The 19,587-nt window shown below is 38.8% G+C and overlaps 1 protein-coding gene across 3 annotated transcripts; it reads left to right on the top strand.

Moving 5' to 3' along the window:
* The first annotated feature begins 948 nt into the window (after positions 1–948).
* On the top strand, positions 949–19,573 carry EFCAB10 (EF-hand calcium binding domain 10). Of its 3 annotated transcripts, XM_070424624.1 has the most exons (5): positions 949–1,078; positions 4,278–4,442; positions 4,548–4,635; positions 5,998–6,021; positions 7,467–7,845. In XM_070424624.1, exons 1-5 carry the CDS (start codon positions 973–975, stop codon positions 7,531–7,533), a joined length of 450 nt encoding a protein of 149 aa, XP_070280725.1. In that variant the 5' UTR covers positions 949–972; the 3' UTR covers positions 7,534–7,845. The 3 variants fall into 3 exon arrangements, with proteins under 3 accessions (XP_070280725.1, XP_070280723.1, XP_070280724.1); XM_070424622.1 differs by lacking the exons at positions 5,998–6,021; positions 7,467–7,845 and adding an exon at positions 19,498–19,573; XM_070424623.1 differs by lacking the exons at positions 5,998–6,021; positions 7,467–7,845 and adding an exon at positions 5,740–5,816.
* Positions 19,574–19,587: the final 14 nt, after the last annotated feature.

Genomic DNA, 19,587 nt, shown 5'->3' with positions numbered 1-19,587 from the left:
AGTCAGAAACGGGTTTCCCCAGGAGGAACTGCTGCTGTCCATTGCTGCCCTGATTGCAAGTCTTGTGGGGGGGTCCCTTAGAGCAGTGGTTCTCAACCTTGGCTGCACCTTAGAATCACCTGGGAATCTTTTTAAAATCCTGATTTCTGGGCCTCATCCTCCGGAAATTGTTTCTTTGTTATGGGATGGGGCCACAACACTAGTAACAAAGAAACAGAATTTCCGGAGGATGAGGCCCAGAAATCAGGATTTTAAAAAGATTCCCAGGTGATTCTAAGGTGCAGCCAAGGTTGAGAACCACTGCCTTAGAGTTTAGGAGATGCATGCCTGTGAGGGGTGAAGGGGAGGGGAAAGGCACAGGCATACTCCCCGGGGGGAGAGCTTTCTGGGTCCTCCTAAAAGCTTTAAAGGATGGAGACCATAGGGGAGGTCTCAACAGAATATCCATCAGCTTCCCAGGTGGGTCCTTTCAGGATCCTGGTCTCCACTCACAGCTCAGTGGGGCAGGGGGACTTCAGTCAGTGCAGCTACTCCTGAGGTCCGTTTAACTTGAGGGATAACTTGTCTGGTTTACTGCTTTCCTGGGCGTGGAACTGAAACACAACTGAGGCCTAGGCGTTATCTCCAGGGAGGTGACCTGTATCTGGCTATAAATTGCTATCTGTCTCAGTTTCCCTAGTCCACTTGCCAAGGAATTTCCTAGCTTCTGACTAACCTGCCTCACAAGTACCGAGCACAGGAAAAGACCATCAGGCCCAGCCGTCAGCCCCCATTAGGATGGGGAAGGGGCAAGGGGCGGGGGGTGTCTGCCTGCGAGAGGCCCAGCACCCCCACACTCCCTAGGGTTCCCCTCAGGAGCAGAGAAAAGCTTCCATTGAGGTCACAGCCTATACCAGGCTCGCAGGGCGGAAGAGGAGGAGTCCAACTGCCGCAAAGCTTCCTCGTCGCCTAGCAACGGCCTAACGCGGAGAGATGGAGAACAACAGCCGGGAGATCCAGGCCAGGAAATATTTGGAAAAACATCGGATTATGGAGTTGCTGAACTATCTCACCAGTAACCTGCTCTTTTTCCAGCCAAGTAAGGGTCTTACCTACCACTCGGCTTTCTGTCCCACCCGCCTCCTCACAAGCAGCAGTTCCCAGAAATTCACGGTGCGGCCGCTCCTCCAGCCGGGCGCCCCCGCGTTTGCAGCCCTTCTGCTGCCAATTAAGGCTGTGGCCTTCAATTAGGCAAATGCTTAGTGAACGGCCCCTTTGTGCCTACCACCAGCCAGGTTGCCGCGGGACTCGGCCAGGTGGAGGGCTCCACCTGTTACTACTATGTGACGGGGCAAAAGCCTGAACCTCAGTCTCCTGTTTCTGGAAAATGGGGGTAGTGGTGCCGATCTCGGGCAAACGTGGGGAAGAATAAATAAATGAATTGCCCCTATGTCTCGCAAGGATCAGGTGTTTCCAATGTTACCCCGCCCTCAAAGAGTTTTTAATCTGGTAAGAGAGCTAAACAATTGATGGGGCCAGGTGGATCGGTGTTTTGGAGGAGAGTCTTTTCCTGACATTTTTACACCGCTGACCCCCTTTAAAAACTTGAAACATTTCTTAATTTTCGTGCGGTGATTTCAAATTACGTTAAGATGAAAGTTATGTTGATGTCCTTTTACCCAAATGCAAAATTGTACCTTGCCGGCCTCTCTCCACAAGAAGTGTCCAAAATGCCAAATTTATCCACCTCTTCCTTCAAGGAAATGGAAATACCAAACATTCCAACTTTGCCCCCCCCAACCAATACGATCATCAAGCGCTCTCTAGTTCTTTTAAATCGATAAAGCAATAGAAACTCTGCAACAAATAAAAATAAATAGTGGCGGGGGGGGGGGAGTACAAAGGAATGCATTCTTTTACATTTTTTATTTATTGATTTGAGAGAGAGAAAGGGAGAGAGAAACATCCATGTGAGAGAGAAACATCCATTGATTGCCTCCAGTATGGGCCCCAACTCCCACAACCTACTTTGACATTTGATTTTATTCCATCTGTCCTATTTCTGTCTCCCCTGGGCTTTTTTTTTTTTTTTTTTAATTTGTTTTAGTTTCTGTATTTCATGTTGGAGACTTTCTTCAAATGTCACATGACCCTTTTTCTATCCATTTATATTAAAGAGTGAGGCACCAAAAAGATGGTAGGAAGATCTCTGTGTATAGGCATGATGGTATACTAAAGGACTCCACTGTAAGTTACATTCATCAAATGTTAAGTTGGTTAGAGCATTCTCCTGTACACCAAAAAGTTGCGGTTCCATTCCCGGTCAGGACACGTACTGAGGTTTTGGGTTCAGTTTTTGGTCAGGCACATTTGGGAGGTGACCAATGAATGTTCTCTTTTACATCAATGTTTCTTTCTCTCTCCCTTCCTGTCTCTCTAAAAATTAATAAAAACATATCCTTGGGTGAGGATTAAAAAAAGAAGAAAAAAAGGAATGCACTTTTTAAAAAAAGCACTGGGGGGCCCTGGCCAGGTAGCTCAGTTGAGCATCATCCCCATAGGCCAAGGTTGCAGGCTCGATCCCCAGTCAAGGGATATATACAAGAAGAAAAAAAAAGAACTAGCCCAGCTGGTGTGGCTCAGTGGTTGAGCTTTGACCTATGAGCCAGGAGGTTACAGTCCAATTCCCGGTCAAGGCACATGCCCGGGTTGCAGGCTCAATCCCTAGTAGAGGGGCAGCTGATCAATGATTCTTTCTCATCATTGATGTTTCTTTCTCTCCCTCTTCCTTCTTCTCTAAAGCTGATAGAAATTTTTTTTAAAAAAAAGAGACCTTATCTTTTAGAGATATACATTCAAATACTTATTAATGAAATATGATTGCTACGATTTACTTCAAAATAACATAGGAAGAGGGGAACTGGATGAGATTATGGTCAAATAAGACGGGCACAAATTGTAACAGTTGAAGTTGGTAATGTTCGTTATACTTTTCTACTTTTATTTTATTTATTTACTAGAGGCCCAATGCACGAAATTCGTGCAAGAGTAGACCTTCCTTCTCCAGGCTGCTGGCACTGGCTTCCCTCTGGCACCTGGGACCCAGGCTTCCCTTGTGGCCCTGGCTTCATCCGGAAGGTCATCTGGAAGGACGTTCAGTCTAATTAGCATATTATGCTTTTATTATTATAGATTTATTCTCACCAGAGGGAGAGGTAGATGCCGAAACATTGATGTGAGAGACACACATTGATTGGTTTCCTCCCGCAAGTGCCCCCACAGGGGCCAGGGATCTAGCCTGCAACCAAGGTATCGAACCAGGACCCTAGCCGGTTTGGCTCAGTGTATAGAGCGTCAGCCTGCAGACTAAAGAGTCTCAGGTTCGATTCCAGTCAAGGGCATATACCTTGGTTGCAGGCACATCCCCAGTGGGAGTAGTGCAGGAGGCAACTGATCGATGTTTCTGTCTCATCAGTGTTTCTGGCTCTCTATTCCTCTCCCCTCCTCTCTGTAAAAAAATCAATGAAATATATTTAAAAAGAAAAAGAACCGAACCCGGGACCCTTCAGTCCACAGGCCGATGCTCTATCCACTGAGCCAAACTGGTTAGGGCTTTTTTTTTTTTTTTTTTTTTTTTTTTTTACAAATGATCATTTATGTCTCTTAATTGGAATAGTCTTTATTTTTATTTTATCCCTTTTTTCAGTTGGCCACCTTCTTTCCTGCATCATGCTGTTTCAGTATTCTTTTTTATTTTTAAATATATTTTATTGATTGTTTACAGAGAGGATGGGAGAGGGATAGAGAGAAACATCGATGAGAGAGAAACATCGATCAGCTGCCTCCTGCACACTCCCCACTGGGGATTGTGCCTGCAACCAAGGCACATGCCCTTGACCGGAATCGAACCTGGGACCCTTCAGTCCGCAGGCCGATGCTCTATCCGCTGAGCCAAACCAATTAGGGCTGTTTCAGTATTCTTAGTTTTCAACTCTGTCTGCATATTAGAATCACCTAAAGAGCTTTTGGGGGGAGAAAAACAAAAAAACAAAAAACAAACCCAGATCTGGTCTCTTGACTTTTTTTTATTCAATAATCTGTGGCAGAGCACAGATTACTGATATGTAATTAAGTTTTCAGTATCTTGCCTTTCTCACAAGCTAGGTCTCTATCCCCAGTGCACAGTACACAACATTGAACCATTTAACAACTTAATAATTGTGAAATGACTGTATCCATTTGTGACATATTTTAATTTCATATCAAAAAGAGTTGGAACTACTTTTTTTTCTTTACAGCTAAACCAAGAGAGTATTTAATCTCTCTATTGGAACGACTGAGAATTGCTAAAGCAACAGGTGTGTCTTTCCCTTTCTTCATGGATCACAGTAACATTGTGGCTATGTTTGAGATGATGGACTCCGCAGGTAGAGGCAGCATATCATTTATGCAGTACAAAGGAGGTCAGTGTCTAAAGCAAACCGAGGTCATAGTTAGTCATTCCATAACTTCCTCTAGCCAAAAGTGATTTGCTTTGTAAACTTTCCTTCTGATTCTGACTTTCACAGCCCTAGAGAACCTGGGTCTGTTAACTGAAGATGAAGATTTAAAAGATGATGGACGTGGAATAACTTTGGACAAATTCAAGGATGAAGTGTAAGTTCATTTTCTAATGAGTAATATTTAAAGAATATGGTTTTGAAGTACAATTAATATCTTTTAAAACAGGATCCTAACCTTTTTTTAAATTTTTAAATTGATTTTTAGAGAGAGGAAGGGAGAGGGAGGGAGAGGGAGAGGGAGAGAGAACCATTAATCAGCTGCCGCCTGCACGCCCTCTTCCGGGGATGGAGGAGCCTGCAACCCAGGCATGTGCCCTGACCAGGAATCAAACCAGCAACCTTTCAGTGCACAGACAACACCCAACCAACTGAGCCATACCAGCCAGGGCCAGATTCCTATCTTTTGATAGAAACTTTCAGCTGACTAGCAAGTGAGGACAGGGAGGGATGACAGAAAAGTTCCTGAGCCTGGCGAGAGGGGAGAGAGAAAACGCTGGAGTTAGGAAGTTTCAGAGGCAGCTTCCTTTTCTTAATGGGAGACCCCAGCAATTCTCAAAGAATGAGATAGAAAAGCCCCATTTGCTAGGACTAACAGAAAAGCTTTGAGTGCAATACACTAGTTGGAAACTCCCAGTATAAAATAGGGTTACAGAATTTCTCTCAAAATATTTCCCCAAAATTATTTAGCACAAAGTGTTTATCAACAGTATACGTTGCATGCCAGACTGACTATTTAAAATTTGAAGTATTACAACATAAAAAGTATTAAGTAAATGCTAAATCAGAAAAAAAAAAACACACTGGAATAAAATTTGGTAGTTGAAGAAAGACTAGTCTAACTCAGTTTGTTTAAAAGTGTTACTCACTGAGCATTTATTCACAAGAAATCATTAACATAATCCAAGGCCAAGGTAAAGTTAGAAAGTTTAATATTCCCATCTCATCATCAGTTACATACGTATTAAACAAAAATTGTTTAATTACATTCCCTACCCCTCGGAAGATTAAAGCACAGTGCTCTGGCCTGAAATGTTTCATCCAAAAGAAGAGGTTGCCCACAGACATGTGGACTAAAACAAGGAAGTATTTTATTTTTTATTATTTTTTTTTACAAGGAAGTATTTTAAATGGAAGGACATTTGTGGTAAATGAGAGCAATCCTATTTTAGTTACTATCTCTTAATGTGTTTTCTTACAGGAGATACAGTGAATTTCCAAACTAGATACAGGAGCTTCAATTACAAACATGCATTCTAAAGTGATTTTTTTAAAATTTATTTGCTGTGTTTGATTATCCACAATAGTCTCCCTTAGTTAACATAGGAAATTGAAATTTGGTTATAATTTATTATCTCTGCACTTGTATTTTATTTAACACATATTCAGCATTTATATCTGTAAATGGGATTATTCTGAGTTTCCATGGCTTCTGAGTTTTCTGTTTTTGTTTTCTTAGGGACAAAAGGGCTCAGAAAATATGGTCAGCATTTTAATAACACTGTAAGTCAAAGGTAATAAATGATTCTATAAAGTTTTCAGTTATCCAGCTTCATTAATTCGGAACTTCATTGTTTAACTTAATCCAGTTGGCTTCCTCTTTGTTCAAAAAAGGGGGGGAGGGGAAGATGCATTATTTTCCAGTGTTAGGCCAGTTTGTCCTCAAATTAAGTAGAATCTCAACATCTTGTGGAGCCAGTTTGTAAATTCCAATTTCATTTAATGCCGCTGTGGCAGGAGGCTGCCCAGAAGTTGACTGCAGGACATCTTTCAGAAGTAGTGCAGAACCAATGTTCAAATTCAAAATAATACAGGATTCTTTTACACTGTATAAAAAAAGCAGGAAGGAAATGAGATCTCCATTATCTTTATCATCCACATTATTCTATAACAATTTCATTTTGAGAAACTAAAGAGCTTTCCTGCACCTCTAGTCATGTGCCCTCAATAAAAACTATGTATGGATTTATTATTTGGTTCCTTTAACATATTAGGACTATGCATGTGTACAGAGTTTATATTTCATCAGGTTACTATAAGGTAATAGCATCACCGTTTTCAATAGTATCCATTACTTCCCAAAATACAATATTTGATATTAATAGTCTATTAAATGTAGCTAAGACTCTAGGTAGATTAGGATATGGGAAAAGAGAAAATTAAGGGATGAAATGAATGCAGTAGAAAGGTAGACTACTAAAACAAAACAAAAAAACAGGAATAGAAAGCTTACTGAAATGAGCAAAAATAATCTTTCATTTTATAAAAAAGAATATTTTATAATCTCAGAAAGACCCAAACAATTCAAATTTTACATCAATAATTTCTAAAAATACTTCTAAGAATTCTTCCTGTAATTATATACTTAGAACTAAAATTAATGTCAAATGTTTAAAAACAAGAATTTTCTTCAAGCCTGGCCTGTTATTAGATACTAAACATATTTTTAATTTCTTACATTTATCAACTATGGTAGAACTGACCTTGCTTTCATTTTTCTATTTATTTCTCTAGTAATAAGCAAATCAGAGTATTAAAGCAAATGCTAGAAAAGAAAGCCCAACTATAATATATATCCAGTGCTGGTGGACTTTTTGGGGTCATGGGTCAAATGTAGGATGGGCAAAAGTAGGTTCACAGTTGTGAGTATGTGAACCATAGTTTATTCTTGTATTAGTATTATTATTTCTTAATTATTGTATTATTTTCCAGATGAACTACTATAAACCTACTTTTACCCCACCCTGTATTATTCTGATACACAATGAACATATAAAATTTTTATTTGATGCTATATACATTTAACATCATTGGAACCCTAAAGTTGTTAAAAAAGGAATTAACCTCCTCTCAGGATTTGATACATCAAACTCAATTGTTAAAAACTGAGCTTACTGTTTAAAGTAATTTTCTGGTCTCTTGCAATAGTGGGAGAACAAAGGGAAAAGATTCCGAGTCATATCAAACTGCAACTGCGCTGCTCCTCCTTCATTGAAGTGATTAGCAAGAATGATCTGAAACAAAGAATAATTCATATCACAGTTGCCTTCATCATCATAGCCCCAAAACAGCCTTCTCCTTACTTACTTCTTGATAGATGTATATATCCAGCTTCTCTACGAGCATTTGCCAGAAAGTTTTAAATAAAGAGAAGCAAAGCTGCTGTTCCAACTGAAGTAAACGGTCTCGTAACGTAAGCAGGAGGGGGCAAGCCGAGCTGGACAGGGACATGACTGCCTGCTCAGACTGAGAGGGCAAGGACAACCACCTGGGAAAACAAGAGCAGCACTGCCTGTAGCACATTCATTTTTACCATAAACATTTTCATCACTTTGTGATTTTTAAAGATTTAACTAATTTTAAATTTGGGGAAATGCACTGTCCTGAGGCATCTATCTATATATATAAAAAGCCAGCAACAGGAATGCCAGAACGACTGGAACTACCAGACTGCAGCTGGCCAACCGGCCTGATTGGGGGTGTGGCCAGCTGGCCAATCTCCCTCAGCCCCACTCCCAGGCTGGCCCCTCCCCTGATTGGCCACCATCCACACTGATCGGGGGCAGGGCTGGCCGGCCAACCTCCTGCATCCCCTCCGTCCTGCCATCCTGGCCCTGATCTGCCCCCATCGGGGCAGACCAGCCAGACCCCACCCATGCACGAATTCGTGCACTGGGCCTCTAGTCCATATGTAAAGGGCTAATATGCTAAGTGTCCAACTGTCCTACTGGTCGCTATGATGCACACTGACCACCAGGGGGCAGATGCTCAATGTAGGAGCTGCTGTGATGCGCACTGGCCATTTACAGAGAAATGGCACTGCGGACCTGGCACCCACAAAGCAACACTCAGCTTCCTCCAAGTGGGACACAGGCCCCACCATCACCCCGGAGCAACAGCCTACCAAATCGCAGCCAACACTGCCAAGACCCCATGGCGCAAAATGTGGCCCACAGCCCAGCCCAGCCCAGCCCAGCCCAGAAACAGTGGCTGTGGGCACCGGGTAATGACATCATGTAGCAACATCTGGATTCCTCTCCCTAGCGACTAGCCTCCTTGGAGTTTCGTCAGCCCAGGAACATGACTTGCTTTATAGCCAGGTGCAAACATTTTACATTTTAACCAAATGTCTGTGAAGTGTTTTCCCATGCCTCATCTCATTTGATCCTCACAGTATTCCTAGAGTAGGCAGATAGGAGACTCAGTGGAATCCTATTTTCTTTTCATTACCAGAAAACGGAGATCTAGAAAGCTTAGAAATTTGACCCAACTGAAAAGAAGTTGGAAATGGGGGACCTTGAAAATGACTTCAGGTTTTCTCACTGCGCAGAATATAATTAAACACTGATGCAGTTAAATATTTTACCCTTTGTTCTCCCTGCATGGTCTACAATAATAATCTGCTTCGTGTTGATATTTACTGCTATGTTGCTGACAATTACCTGAAAGAGAAGTTGGGGTGCTTCACTGGCTAAAAAAAGTTTAGTTAAATCAGAAAGCAGATCTACTTAAGCAACTTTATTCTATATATATACAAAAGGCTAAGTTGACTCGCGCATGTGTGATACATATAAAGTTCTCGCTGGTGCCAATCGCTCACGTGTGTTTCGATCTGTCATTGTCTATACTGAATTTGGTTGAAACTTCTATTATTGAGAATGGGCGAATAGCGATATTAAAATATTTCTCATAATTAATTTCCTATCAATGTACACGAATTCATGCACTGGGGCACTAGTTTTGAATAAGAAAAGATGTACAGCATTTAAAACTCTCTCAGAAAAATAAATATACATATATTTATACTTTAGCTCTCAAATATTGTTTATTTAGTGAAGATGATAGATTAAAATTTTTTTAAATATATTTTATTGATTTTTTTACAGAGAGGAAGAGAGAGGGATAGAGAGTCAGAAACATCGATGAGAGAGAAACATCCATCAGCTGCCTTCTGTATACCCCCCCCCCCCCCCCCCGGGGATGTGCCCGCAATCAAGGTACATGCCCTTGACTGGAATCGAACCTGGGACCTCTCAGTCCGCAGGCCAACGCTCGATCCACTGAGCCAAACCAGTTAGGGCTTGATTAAATTTTTTAAATCCCTAAAGAGGACTTATTGAAATAATTTTAAGACAGTTAAAATGTAAAACATATTAGCATTTAAGATAACAGCTAATTTTATGCTCTAATTTTTAGCAAAACAGGGACTACACTTCCAAGTTGGTTAGGACTGTGCTAGGACAAAAAGGTATTGCTGCTGTCAAGGACCTCAGTCTAGTGGAGGTAACAGGTGTCCAAAGGGAGTTATGGCAGGAGAATGAACTGGACAATACAAGCATGCACAAAGGACTGCAGCAGCCCCTTACTTTGAAAATGGGTGACAGGCTAGGCAGTGGTCGGCAAACTGAGGCTCTCGAGCCACATGCGGCTCTTTGGCCCCTTGCGTGTGGCTCTTCCACAAAATTCCACGTGCGGGCAGGCACGTACAGTGAGACTGAAACTTCGTGGCCCATGCGCCGAAGTCGGTTTTCGGCCTGGGCAAGTCTATTTTGAAGGAGTGGCATTAGAAGAAGTGGGGGTACGTTCGCTGAGGTCAACCCCTCAGATTGAGGACGTTTTTAGCAAAGGCCAGCTTAGGAGTACACTAATTAAATTAATAACAATGTACCTACCTATATAGTTTAAGTTTAAAAAATTTGGCTCTCAAAAGAAATTTCAATCATACTGTTGATATTTGGCTCTGTTGACTAATGAGTTTGGTGACCACTGGGCTAGGCCATTCAACTCATACCATACATCAGCTCTCTGTATTTACGGACACATCTGAAGGTTAAATTATGGTCAGTTTATTCTGATTAAGAGTGAATCTATTTTAGCCCGGCCAGTGTAGCTCAGTGGTTGAGCGTTGACCTATGAAATAGGAGGTCATAGTTCGAATCCCAGTCAGGGCACATGCCCAAGTTGTGGGCTCGATCCCAGTGGGGGCATGCAGGAGGCAGCCGATAGATGATTTTCTCTCATCACTGATGTTTCTATCCCTCTCCCTTCCTCTCTGAAATCAATAAAAAGAAAGTAAGTAAGAATGAATATATTTTAGACAGAAACAGTTAACTAAGCTTGGTGTGCAAAACGCCTAACTCTGTGCTATTTAGATATCTTGGAAATCTGACGGTATATATATCATCTTTTAAGTTTTATCAAACTGGAGTTGAAAGTTGACTTGTAAGAAAATACAGAGGACTTACCTTTCTTTTCTATACGATTTTGCAGCATCTTTAACTTCTCTAAAAACATGGTCTACTTGACGGGTCAACATGTCATGTTTTAAACGCTCTAACAGGTTAATCATGTCATCAAAGACTGAGCTCTCCATAGAGGCTAGCTGTCCCAGCTGCAGTTTACTGAGAGTGTTGTTCTCTGCAAAGACCTCCAATGCCGCCTGTTGAAGTTGTAGAAAGAACTGAAAGCAAAAATATGTGAACACATTTATTGAGACGCTTTACCAGCTTGCAATAGAACTCATATATAATTCAGTCATTTAAAGTACACAGTGGCTTTTATTATATTCAGGGTTGCACGTATCTCACCATTTTAGAACATTTTCATTACTCCAAAAAGAAGCCCCACACTCTTGGACATCCTCCTCCTTCCCCTCCACACTCTCTCCCGCTATGGGTTTGCCTATTCTGGACACTTCATATAAATGGAATCATACAAATTGTGGTTCTTTGTGACTAGCTCCTTTCACTTAGCATGTTTTCACGATTCATCCATGTTGTTACATGAATTAGTATTTTATTTGTATTGCTGAGTAATATTCCATTATACGGATATACCACATTTTGATGGACACTGGATTGTTTCCACTTTTTGTCTGTTATGAATAATGCTGTTATGAACATTTGTGTAGACATATGTTTTCACTCCTCTTAGGTATATACCTAAGAGTGGAATCGCTGGATGATATGTTAATTCTATGTTTAACAGTTTGAGAAACTGCCAAACTGTTTTCCACAACAATTGCACCATCTTATTTTCCCATCAACTGTGTGAGGATTCGGATTTCTCCACAACCGTGCCAACAGCTGTTATTATGTCATTTTTATCATAGTCCTCCTTCATAGTTTGAATGAAGTGGTATGCCATGGTGGATTTGATTTGCATTTCCCTGATGGCTACCATACTTCCTTAAGTAATCATTTTCCTAGACAGATTTAAAGTTGTAGTAATCTAGCATGTATAAGAGTTAAGAAAATTACAATGTCATTTTTACAGTGGTATTTTAGGTAGAGTTAGTATTATTTTTTCTGCCGTATAGGGAAACAGTGCTGTGAATATTAACAAAAGACTAAAAAGAACCTAAGGTCCATGAACAGGGGTTGGGGATGGCCACACTTAGTTGTTCAGTGACGGATATGAGAGAGGCCACCTTTGTATTTCGGCTGAAACTATCTGGAAAGGGGCACTATCCTTTTGAGATTGCTGATGGACCAAGTGGTCCTGGGCCACCTATTGTCACACTTACCAGTGTGTCTGAGTATGAAGCCAGAAAACAACTTCAGAGCAGCCATGCCTAATCCTCAGAGCAACACAAATTCCTCACTTCCTCATTCCCCCACTCCCCGCTGAGGCCTATGCATCGGGTTTCTGTCCCCTATCCCCGAAAACTTCCTAATTCTGAATGGATGGACATGTCAGGCTTGGCACAACCTGGGAATGGAGAGACAGCTATTAGTAGAGAATCTAAATACGTGGAAGGTCAACTCTTGTCCACTTTTCCTTTTTATTTTTCTAAGTTTGTAATACAAGAGTTTTAATGATTTTGTTAATCCTCACGGGAGGATATTTTTCCAGAGAGTAGTAGGGAGGGAGAAGGAAGAAAGAGAGAGAGAAACATCGATGTGAGACGCCTCCCACACAAGCCCCAACGGGGGCCAGGGATTGAACCTGCAACCTAGGTACATGCCCTTGACGCTCTAACCACTGAGCTACCGGCCAGGGCTATGATTGTTATTTAAAGCATTCAGAGTTCAAAGAACTATGAAGGTGATAAAGGGACTTTTGATTTTAAACAGAATTTGTACCATAGTAACATACTAGGACACAGAATTCATTCATAATATGAAGAATCAACTCTAAAATTTGGTTATTTCTCTTTTGACAGAAAGACAGTTAATTCAGCATCAGAAAGAAATTTTCAGTGTCAGGTAATTTTCTAAGGATAAGGATGATGGCAAATTCATCTTTGTTAAAGGCTACAGCCCTAAAGTTAGTTAGTGATGTTCCACAAATATTTCATTGAAGTTAAAAATCTGTCCCTGAATGAGTTTCTTTTTAAATCATCTGGCACAAGAATCAAGAATGACAATTTGTTTCATACTATTGAAAACACTTAGCAGAAAATGGAGCAGTGTGGGGGCTGAATGAATAAACTACTTACTAAAATTAGGAACATGATACAAAAAAGTATACAATGAATGAATGTATTCTGATTAGGTGACTTTATAAAGATAAATGCATTACACTCTACACTGTATTTTAAAATGATTATTTGAAATTATAATTGTGAAATATTTTGTCTTATTTTCCTTGCTCAGCAGAATGATATTATGTACAAAGATTTCAGCTAACATTTTTGTAGAAAAAGTAGGTTTTAAATAATTATTGTTACAGCCAAAGGCCAGACTAAAATAAATTATGATTTTGTTTATCAGATTTTTATTGTGTTTACATCTGTAATTAGTATTTTTATTTCTTATTTATTTTGGCTTATTACCCTGTATTTAAGATAAAGACTACTTTTTATATTTCACAGTAAAGAAATACAATTTTTGTCTATCTTTTAGCAGTATATCATAATTCTGTATACAACACATTATATAATACATTACCAGTATACTATAATTTTTTGTCATAAATTCATAATTTAAGATACATTCTTGTCATGTTTTTTAGACTTCCTCCCTAACCCAAGTATTAAATATTTCTAAATGTCTATGTTTGGCTATATGTCATTTCTGCTTTTATTTTTTGTTTTATTGCATTAAGATTAGATTTGACAATGTACAGAAATTTTAAATTAATTTACCTTGTCCATTTTTGTGACTCATGTGGGCACATTCAAAAATTACATTTTCCTTAGTATACTGTGAATTTGTCACCAATTCTCAGTTAATCTAATTATTTAACTGTGATTTTTCAATCCCCACCTTATCATATTTTTTTAAATGGTACTTTTAAGTCTTTAGTTAAAATTATTTTTTCCACCTTACTGAAAAACCACACACAGATATTGGAGCTCTCTCTCCCTTTTTTCTTTTTGGCTAAAACTTGAAGCATATTCCCCTCTTGTTCTTTTACCCTCCCCCCAATAGTAAACAGCTTTATTTATTTCCCCTTTATTTTTTTGTTGTTGTTTGATTTCCTCTTTGATCCATTGGTTGTTTAGTAGCATGTTATTTATAGTCTTCATGTATTTGTGTTTTTTCCAGTTTTCTTCCTGTGGTTGATCTCTAGTTTCATACCACTGTGGTTGGAAAAGATGCTTGATATGATTTCAATCTTCTTGAATTTACTGAGACTTGTTTTGTGGCCTAACATGTGGTCTATGTTAGAAAATGTTCCATGTGCACTTGAAAAAAAATGTATATATCTGCAGTTTTTAGATGAAATGTTCTGTAAGTGTCTATTAAGTTAATCTGGTGTAAGGTGATCATTAAGGCCATCATTTCCTTATTAATTTTCTGTCTGGAGATCTCACTGGTGTGAGATATTAAAATCCCCAACTATGATTGTATTACTCTGGATTTCTCCCTCTATGCCCATTAACAATTGCTTTATAAAGTTAGGTGCTCCTGTTAGTTGTGTAGATATTTACAATTGTTATGTCCTCTTCTTGGATTGACCCCTTTATAATTGCTATCTCCTTGTCTTTTTTAAATGTTTTAAAGTCTATTTTGTCTGATATGAGTATTCCTATGCCAGCTTTCTTTTCATTTCTATTCACATGAAATATCTTTTTTCATCCCTTCACTTTCAGTCTGCATGTGTCTTTCAATTAGAAGTGTCTCTTGTTAGATTGGTCATGTTTTTTTAATTACTATTATAGGTGGATCATGTTTTCAAATTCACAGAACCACCCTGTGTCTTTTTATTGGAGCATTTAATCCATTCATATGTAAAGTAATTATTGGTAAGTATTGCCATTTTGTTCATTATTTTTTGGTTGTTTTACAGTTCTCCTCTGTTCCTTTCTTCTTCTCTTCATCTCTTCCCTTGTGGTTTGCTGTTTTTCTTTAGTATTTTGTTTGGATTTCTTTCTCTTTGTTCTTTGCAGGTTTGTAGCTATAGTTACCATGAGGTGCGCGCGCGTGCGTGTGTGTGTGTGTGTGTGTGTGTGTGTGTGTGTGTGTATCTGTATCTGTAGCAGTCTATTTTAAGCTGACAGGTCTTTACGTTTGAAGATATTCTATAAGGACAATTTTTACTCCCCCTCCCATGCTTTACATTATTGATATCATGTTTTAGATCTTTTTCTATTGTGCATCTCCTAACTACTCATGGTTTAAGTCTGATATTTTTTCTTTTGACCTCTGTAGTAGCTTCTTACATATATGATATGCTGAATTTATTAAGTATTTGGCTTTACCTATGAGATTTTTTTTCCTTTCTCCTATTTCTAGTTATGAACTTCCCTTTTCTTTTTTTTTTCTTTTTTTTTTTTTCTTTTTTCTTTTTTTTTATTTTTCCCCCATGCTTGTCTCCAAGACCTGAAACTGAGAGCCACCATCAGGTGGTCAGTGTAGTGGCAGTGGGGTTGCTGTAGCACTGGAATTGAACTTCCCTTTTCTGCTTAAAGAAGACCCTTTACTATTTCTTGTAAAGCTGGTATAATGATGATGGACTACTTTAGTTTTTGTTTGTCCAGGAAACTCTGTTTTAAAAAAATATATTTTTATTGATTTCAGAGAGGCAGAGAGAGGGAAAGAGAGAGACATCAATGATGACAGAGAATAACTGATTGGCTGTCTCCTGCATGCCCCACACTGGGGATCAAGCCTGCAACCTTGGCATGTGCCCTGACCAGGAATCCAACTGTGACCTCCTGGGTCATAGGTCGAAGCTCAACCACTGAGCCATGGCAGCCAAGCCAGGGAACTCTTTCTTTAAATTCTGAAGGATAACCCTGCTGGATAAATTATTCTAGGTTGTAGGTTCCTTTCTTTTAGCTCTTTAAAAATATCCTGCCACTCCCTTCTGGTCTATAAAGTTGCTGCTGAAAAATCAGCTCACAGCCTTATGGGGTTTTACTGTTTTTCACCTCTTGCCTCCTTCAAGAAGGTCTCTCTAACTTTTGCCGTTTGAATTACATTATGTCTTAGTGTGGGTATCTTTGAGTACATTTTGTCTGGAACTCTCTGTGCTTCCTGAACCAGGATGTTTGTTTCCTTTCCCAGGTTACAAAAGTTTTCAGGCATTCTTTCTTTTTTTTTTTTAAATATATTTCTTTATTGATTTCAGAGAGAAAGGGAGGCGAGAGATAGAAACATCAATAATGAGAGAGAATCATTGATCAGCTGCCTCCTGCACACCCCCCACTGGGGATCGAGCCCACAACCCAGGTATGTGCCCTTGGCTGGAATTGAACCTGGGACCCTTCAGTCCACAGGCTAACGCTCTATCCACTGAGCCACGCAGGCTAGGGCAGCCATTATTTCTTTAAATAAAGTTCCTGTTCCTTTCTCTTTTTCTTTTACTTCTGGGATCCCTATATTACAAATGTTTGAGCAAACTGTTTTTCATTTTACTTTTCTAGTTTCATTTCATGATATAATTATATAATACTTTATAATGTAGCTTCATATTCATTATTCTCATTTTAGTTTTTTCACCTAAATATATTTATTTCACTGTTTTATGATCATCTTAGTTTTCTGTTAAGGCTTCCTGTCATGAAACCTATGTCATGGCACAAGCTGGTGAAACCCCAAGCTGATTTTTATATCACACAGATGATCTTAGAATAGCAATTCTTAACCCCAGGGTACCCTAAGAAGGAGTTCTTGGAGGCCCTCTGGATCATTTTAATGTCTAAAAAGCTATAGGCATTAATCTATGTATGTTAAATTGGAAAGGCTAAGTTTCTGGAAGTATATATATTGGAAAATCTGGTTAACAAAGCCCTAACACCCAATATATTCCTTGGATTAATAAAAAGAGTAAAAATAAATTACCAATTAATATATATTTAGGCAGACCAAATCTGTCAACACATGGAATCTACATGGAGAAAAGATGGGTAAAATTATTGGAGGTAAAAGGTCTTACAGTACTTGTTAATTGGACCCAACGTTTTGATATTTAGATTTATTTAAAACATACCTTCCAATAATTTAATTAATTAATTTTCTTGGATGTGATAATGGTATGGTAGTTATGTTTTTTTAAAAGGGAGCTCTTATCTTTCAGAGGTATATATATATTAAAATATTTACCAAGAAACATGATATCTGAGATTTGATTCCAAATAATCCAACATGGGGAGTGGAGGTTTCATTTTGTTTAAAATGACACAAAACTGGTATGAGAAGCTGGGTGACAGTCATATGCAGATTCATTTTATTATTCTATTTATGCTTGTATATGTTTGAAAATAAACAAAACAAATAATTTTAATGTATGAAATTATTAAAAATTTTAAAATAGTTTATATTTTTTGTGATTCTTCATAATTTGTCACATTTTGAGGCATTCAAGACATATCAAGTGTTATTATTTTATTTTCCTTAAAGTTCTGGATTTTATTGACTTTTCTGAGATGACAATTACCATACAAGTAATTCCCAAGTATAAAGGCTACTGAAAACTATAAACAACTATTTCATGAAATGTTGGCTTTTTTCCCCCAATGATTAAAATATCAGGATTATTTAACCATTTGAGAGTTGACTGAGAAAAAATATGTACTTTAATCACACCTTTTAAGTTTGGCCTAATTGTTATTCTGCCTAATGTGTATTTTCGCTTGCTATAGAATCAACATTTCAAAAGGTAAAACTATTCGTACTACTAATGTATTATTCAATATAAAAGCACATTAACTTACAATATTGTCAGCCCAGTCTGCTAGCACTGTTGAGATATAGTTCACAGCATTAAGAATCGCACAGTATCGAAAGCCAAGGGAAGCTCTGGTCTCTTCTTTCATCACCTGAGTCAGTCGTATCCTAAAATCATCTACTAAGTCTTTCTGTAACTCCAGGAACTGCAGCTTTCTGGAAGCTGTGGGAAGATTTTTATACCTGTCTGTGGAGAAAGTTAACAAAACATATGAAGGTTTTTGGTACTGAATATGATATAGCTATAGGTTTTCCCTACTGATATGCCTTGGTGCCCTTGTCAAAAATCAATTGACCATTCAAGTATGGATCTATTTCTAAATTTTCTAAGGATGTGCGTTTCACAAGTCTATATATTTGTCAAAACTCACTGAACTGTATACATAAAATCTATGCTTTTCACTGTATATAAATCATGCCTCAATTTTTTAAAGAACATATGAAATAATTATATACAAAAAGCACTCCATTGCCATAGCCGGCTTGGCTCAGTGGATAGAGCACAGGCCTGTGGACTGAAGGGTCTCGGGTTTGATTCCGGTCAAGGGCATATGCCTGCATTGCAGGCTCGATCCCCAGTAGGGGGCGTGCAGGAGGCAGCCAATCAATGATTCTCTCTCATCATTAATGTTTCTATCTCTCCCTTCCTCTCTGAAATCAATAAAAATATTTTTTTTAAAAGCACTCCATTTCTACAACAAATAAATGACATTTTTTTAAAAGGAAGGAGGAACTAGGATAGGTTAAAATAGATACCTACATAAGAATTTATAGGTGAAAAAAAAAAGAATTTATAGGTGAAATGGTAAGCTGTCTGAAGTGTTAAAATTACTCCAGGAAAAAAAAAAAAAGTTGGGGAGAAAAATATATAATAGAAAGATAAGAAAACCTTAATAACATATACCTGAGGGTTCATTATATTATGCTACATTATGTATGTTTAAAAACTTCCCTTGGCCCTGGCCGGGTAGTTCAGTTGATCAGAGTGTCATCCCAATATGCCAAGGTTGAGGGTTTGGTCCCCAGTCAGGGCACATATAAGATTCAACCAATGAATTCATAAATAAGTGGAACAACAATGATGTTTCTGTCTGTCTCTCTCTCATTCTCCCTCTCTCTCTAAAATCAATGGAGATATATTTTAAAAACATTTTTCTTTAAAAAAAAAAAAGAAAATTTCCATAATAAAAAGTAAAGTTTTTCTTTAGCTCAGCCAGCATGGCTCAGTGGTTGAGTGTTGATCTATGAACCAAGAGGTGACAGTTCGATTCCCGGTCAGGGCACATGCCCGAGTTTCAGGCTCTGATCCCCAGAGAGGGGCGTGTAGGAGGCAACCAATCTAAGATTCTCATCATTGATGTTTCTATCTGTTTCCCTCTCCTTTTCTCTCAAAAATCAATAAGAATGTATTTAAAAAAAAGAAAAAAAAAGACCAATGAGGGACAAAAGGAGACATATGTAATACTTTCAATAATAAAGAATTATTTTTTTAAAAAAGCATGAGTTGCCAAAACCGGTTTGGTTCAGTGGATAGAGCGTCGGCCTGTGGGACTGAAAGGTCCCGGGTTCGATTCCGGTCAAGGGCACGTACCTGGGTTGCGGGCACATCCCCAGTAGGAGATGTGCGGGGGGGGGGGGGGGGGGGGCGCGGCAGCTGATCGATGTTTCTAACTCTCTATCTCTCTCCCTTCCTCTCTGTAAAAAATCAATAAAATATATTTTTTTAAAAGCATGAGTTTTTCTAAAATTTTTATGTTTATGATTTCATATATTTAAGTTGCAGATAATGGAATTATTTACTGACGAGGCTGGAATAACACTTTTTCGGGCTACACATGCAGGCCCAAGAAATGGACAAGACAGAGAGGATGGAGGTAGAGAGGACACGGAGGCACCTGCAGAACCAGAGGCCTGCAGGGAGCCATGCAGAT

Source organism: Myotis yumanensis, unplaced genomic scaffold (genome assembly GCF_028538775.1).
Source record: "Myotis yumanensis isolate MYYU_CA2020_CCGP unplaced genomic scaffold, mMyoYum1.0.hap1 SCAF_9, whole genome shotgun sequence".
NCBI classification, from domain to species: domain Eukaryota; kingdom Metazoa; phylum Chordata; class Mammalia; order Chiroptera; family Vespertilionidae; genus Myotis; species Myotis yumanensis.
This window is presented reverse-complemented; position numbering and strand designations above follow the sequence as displayed.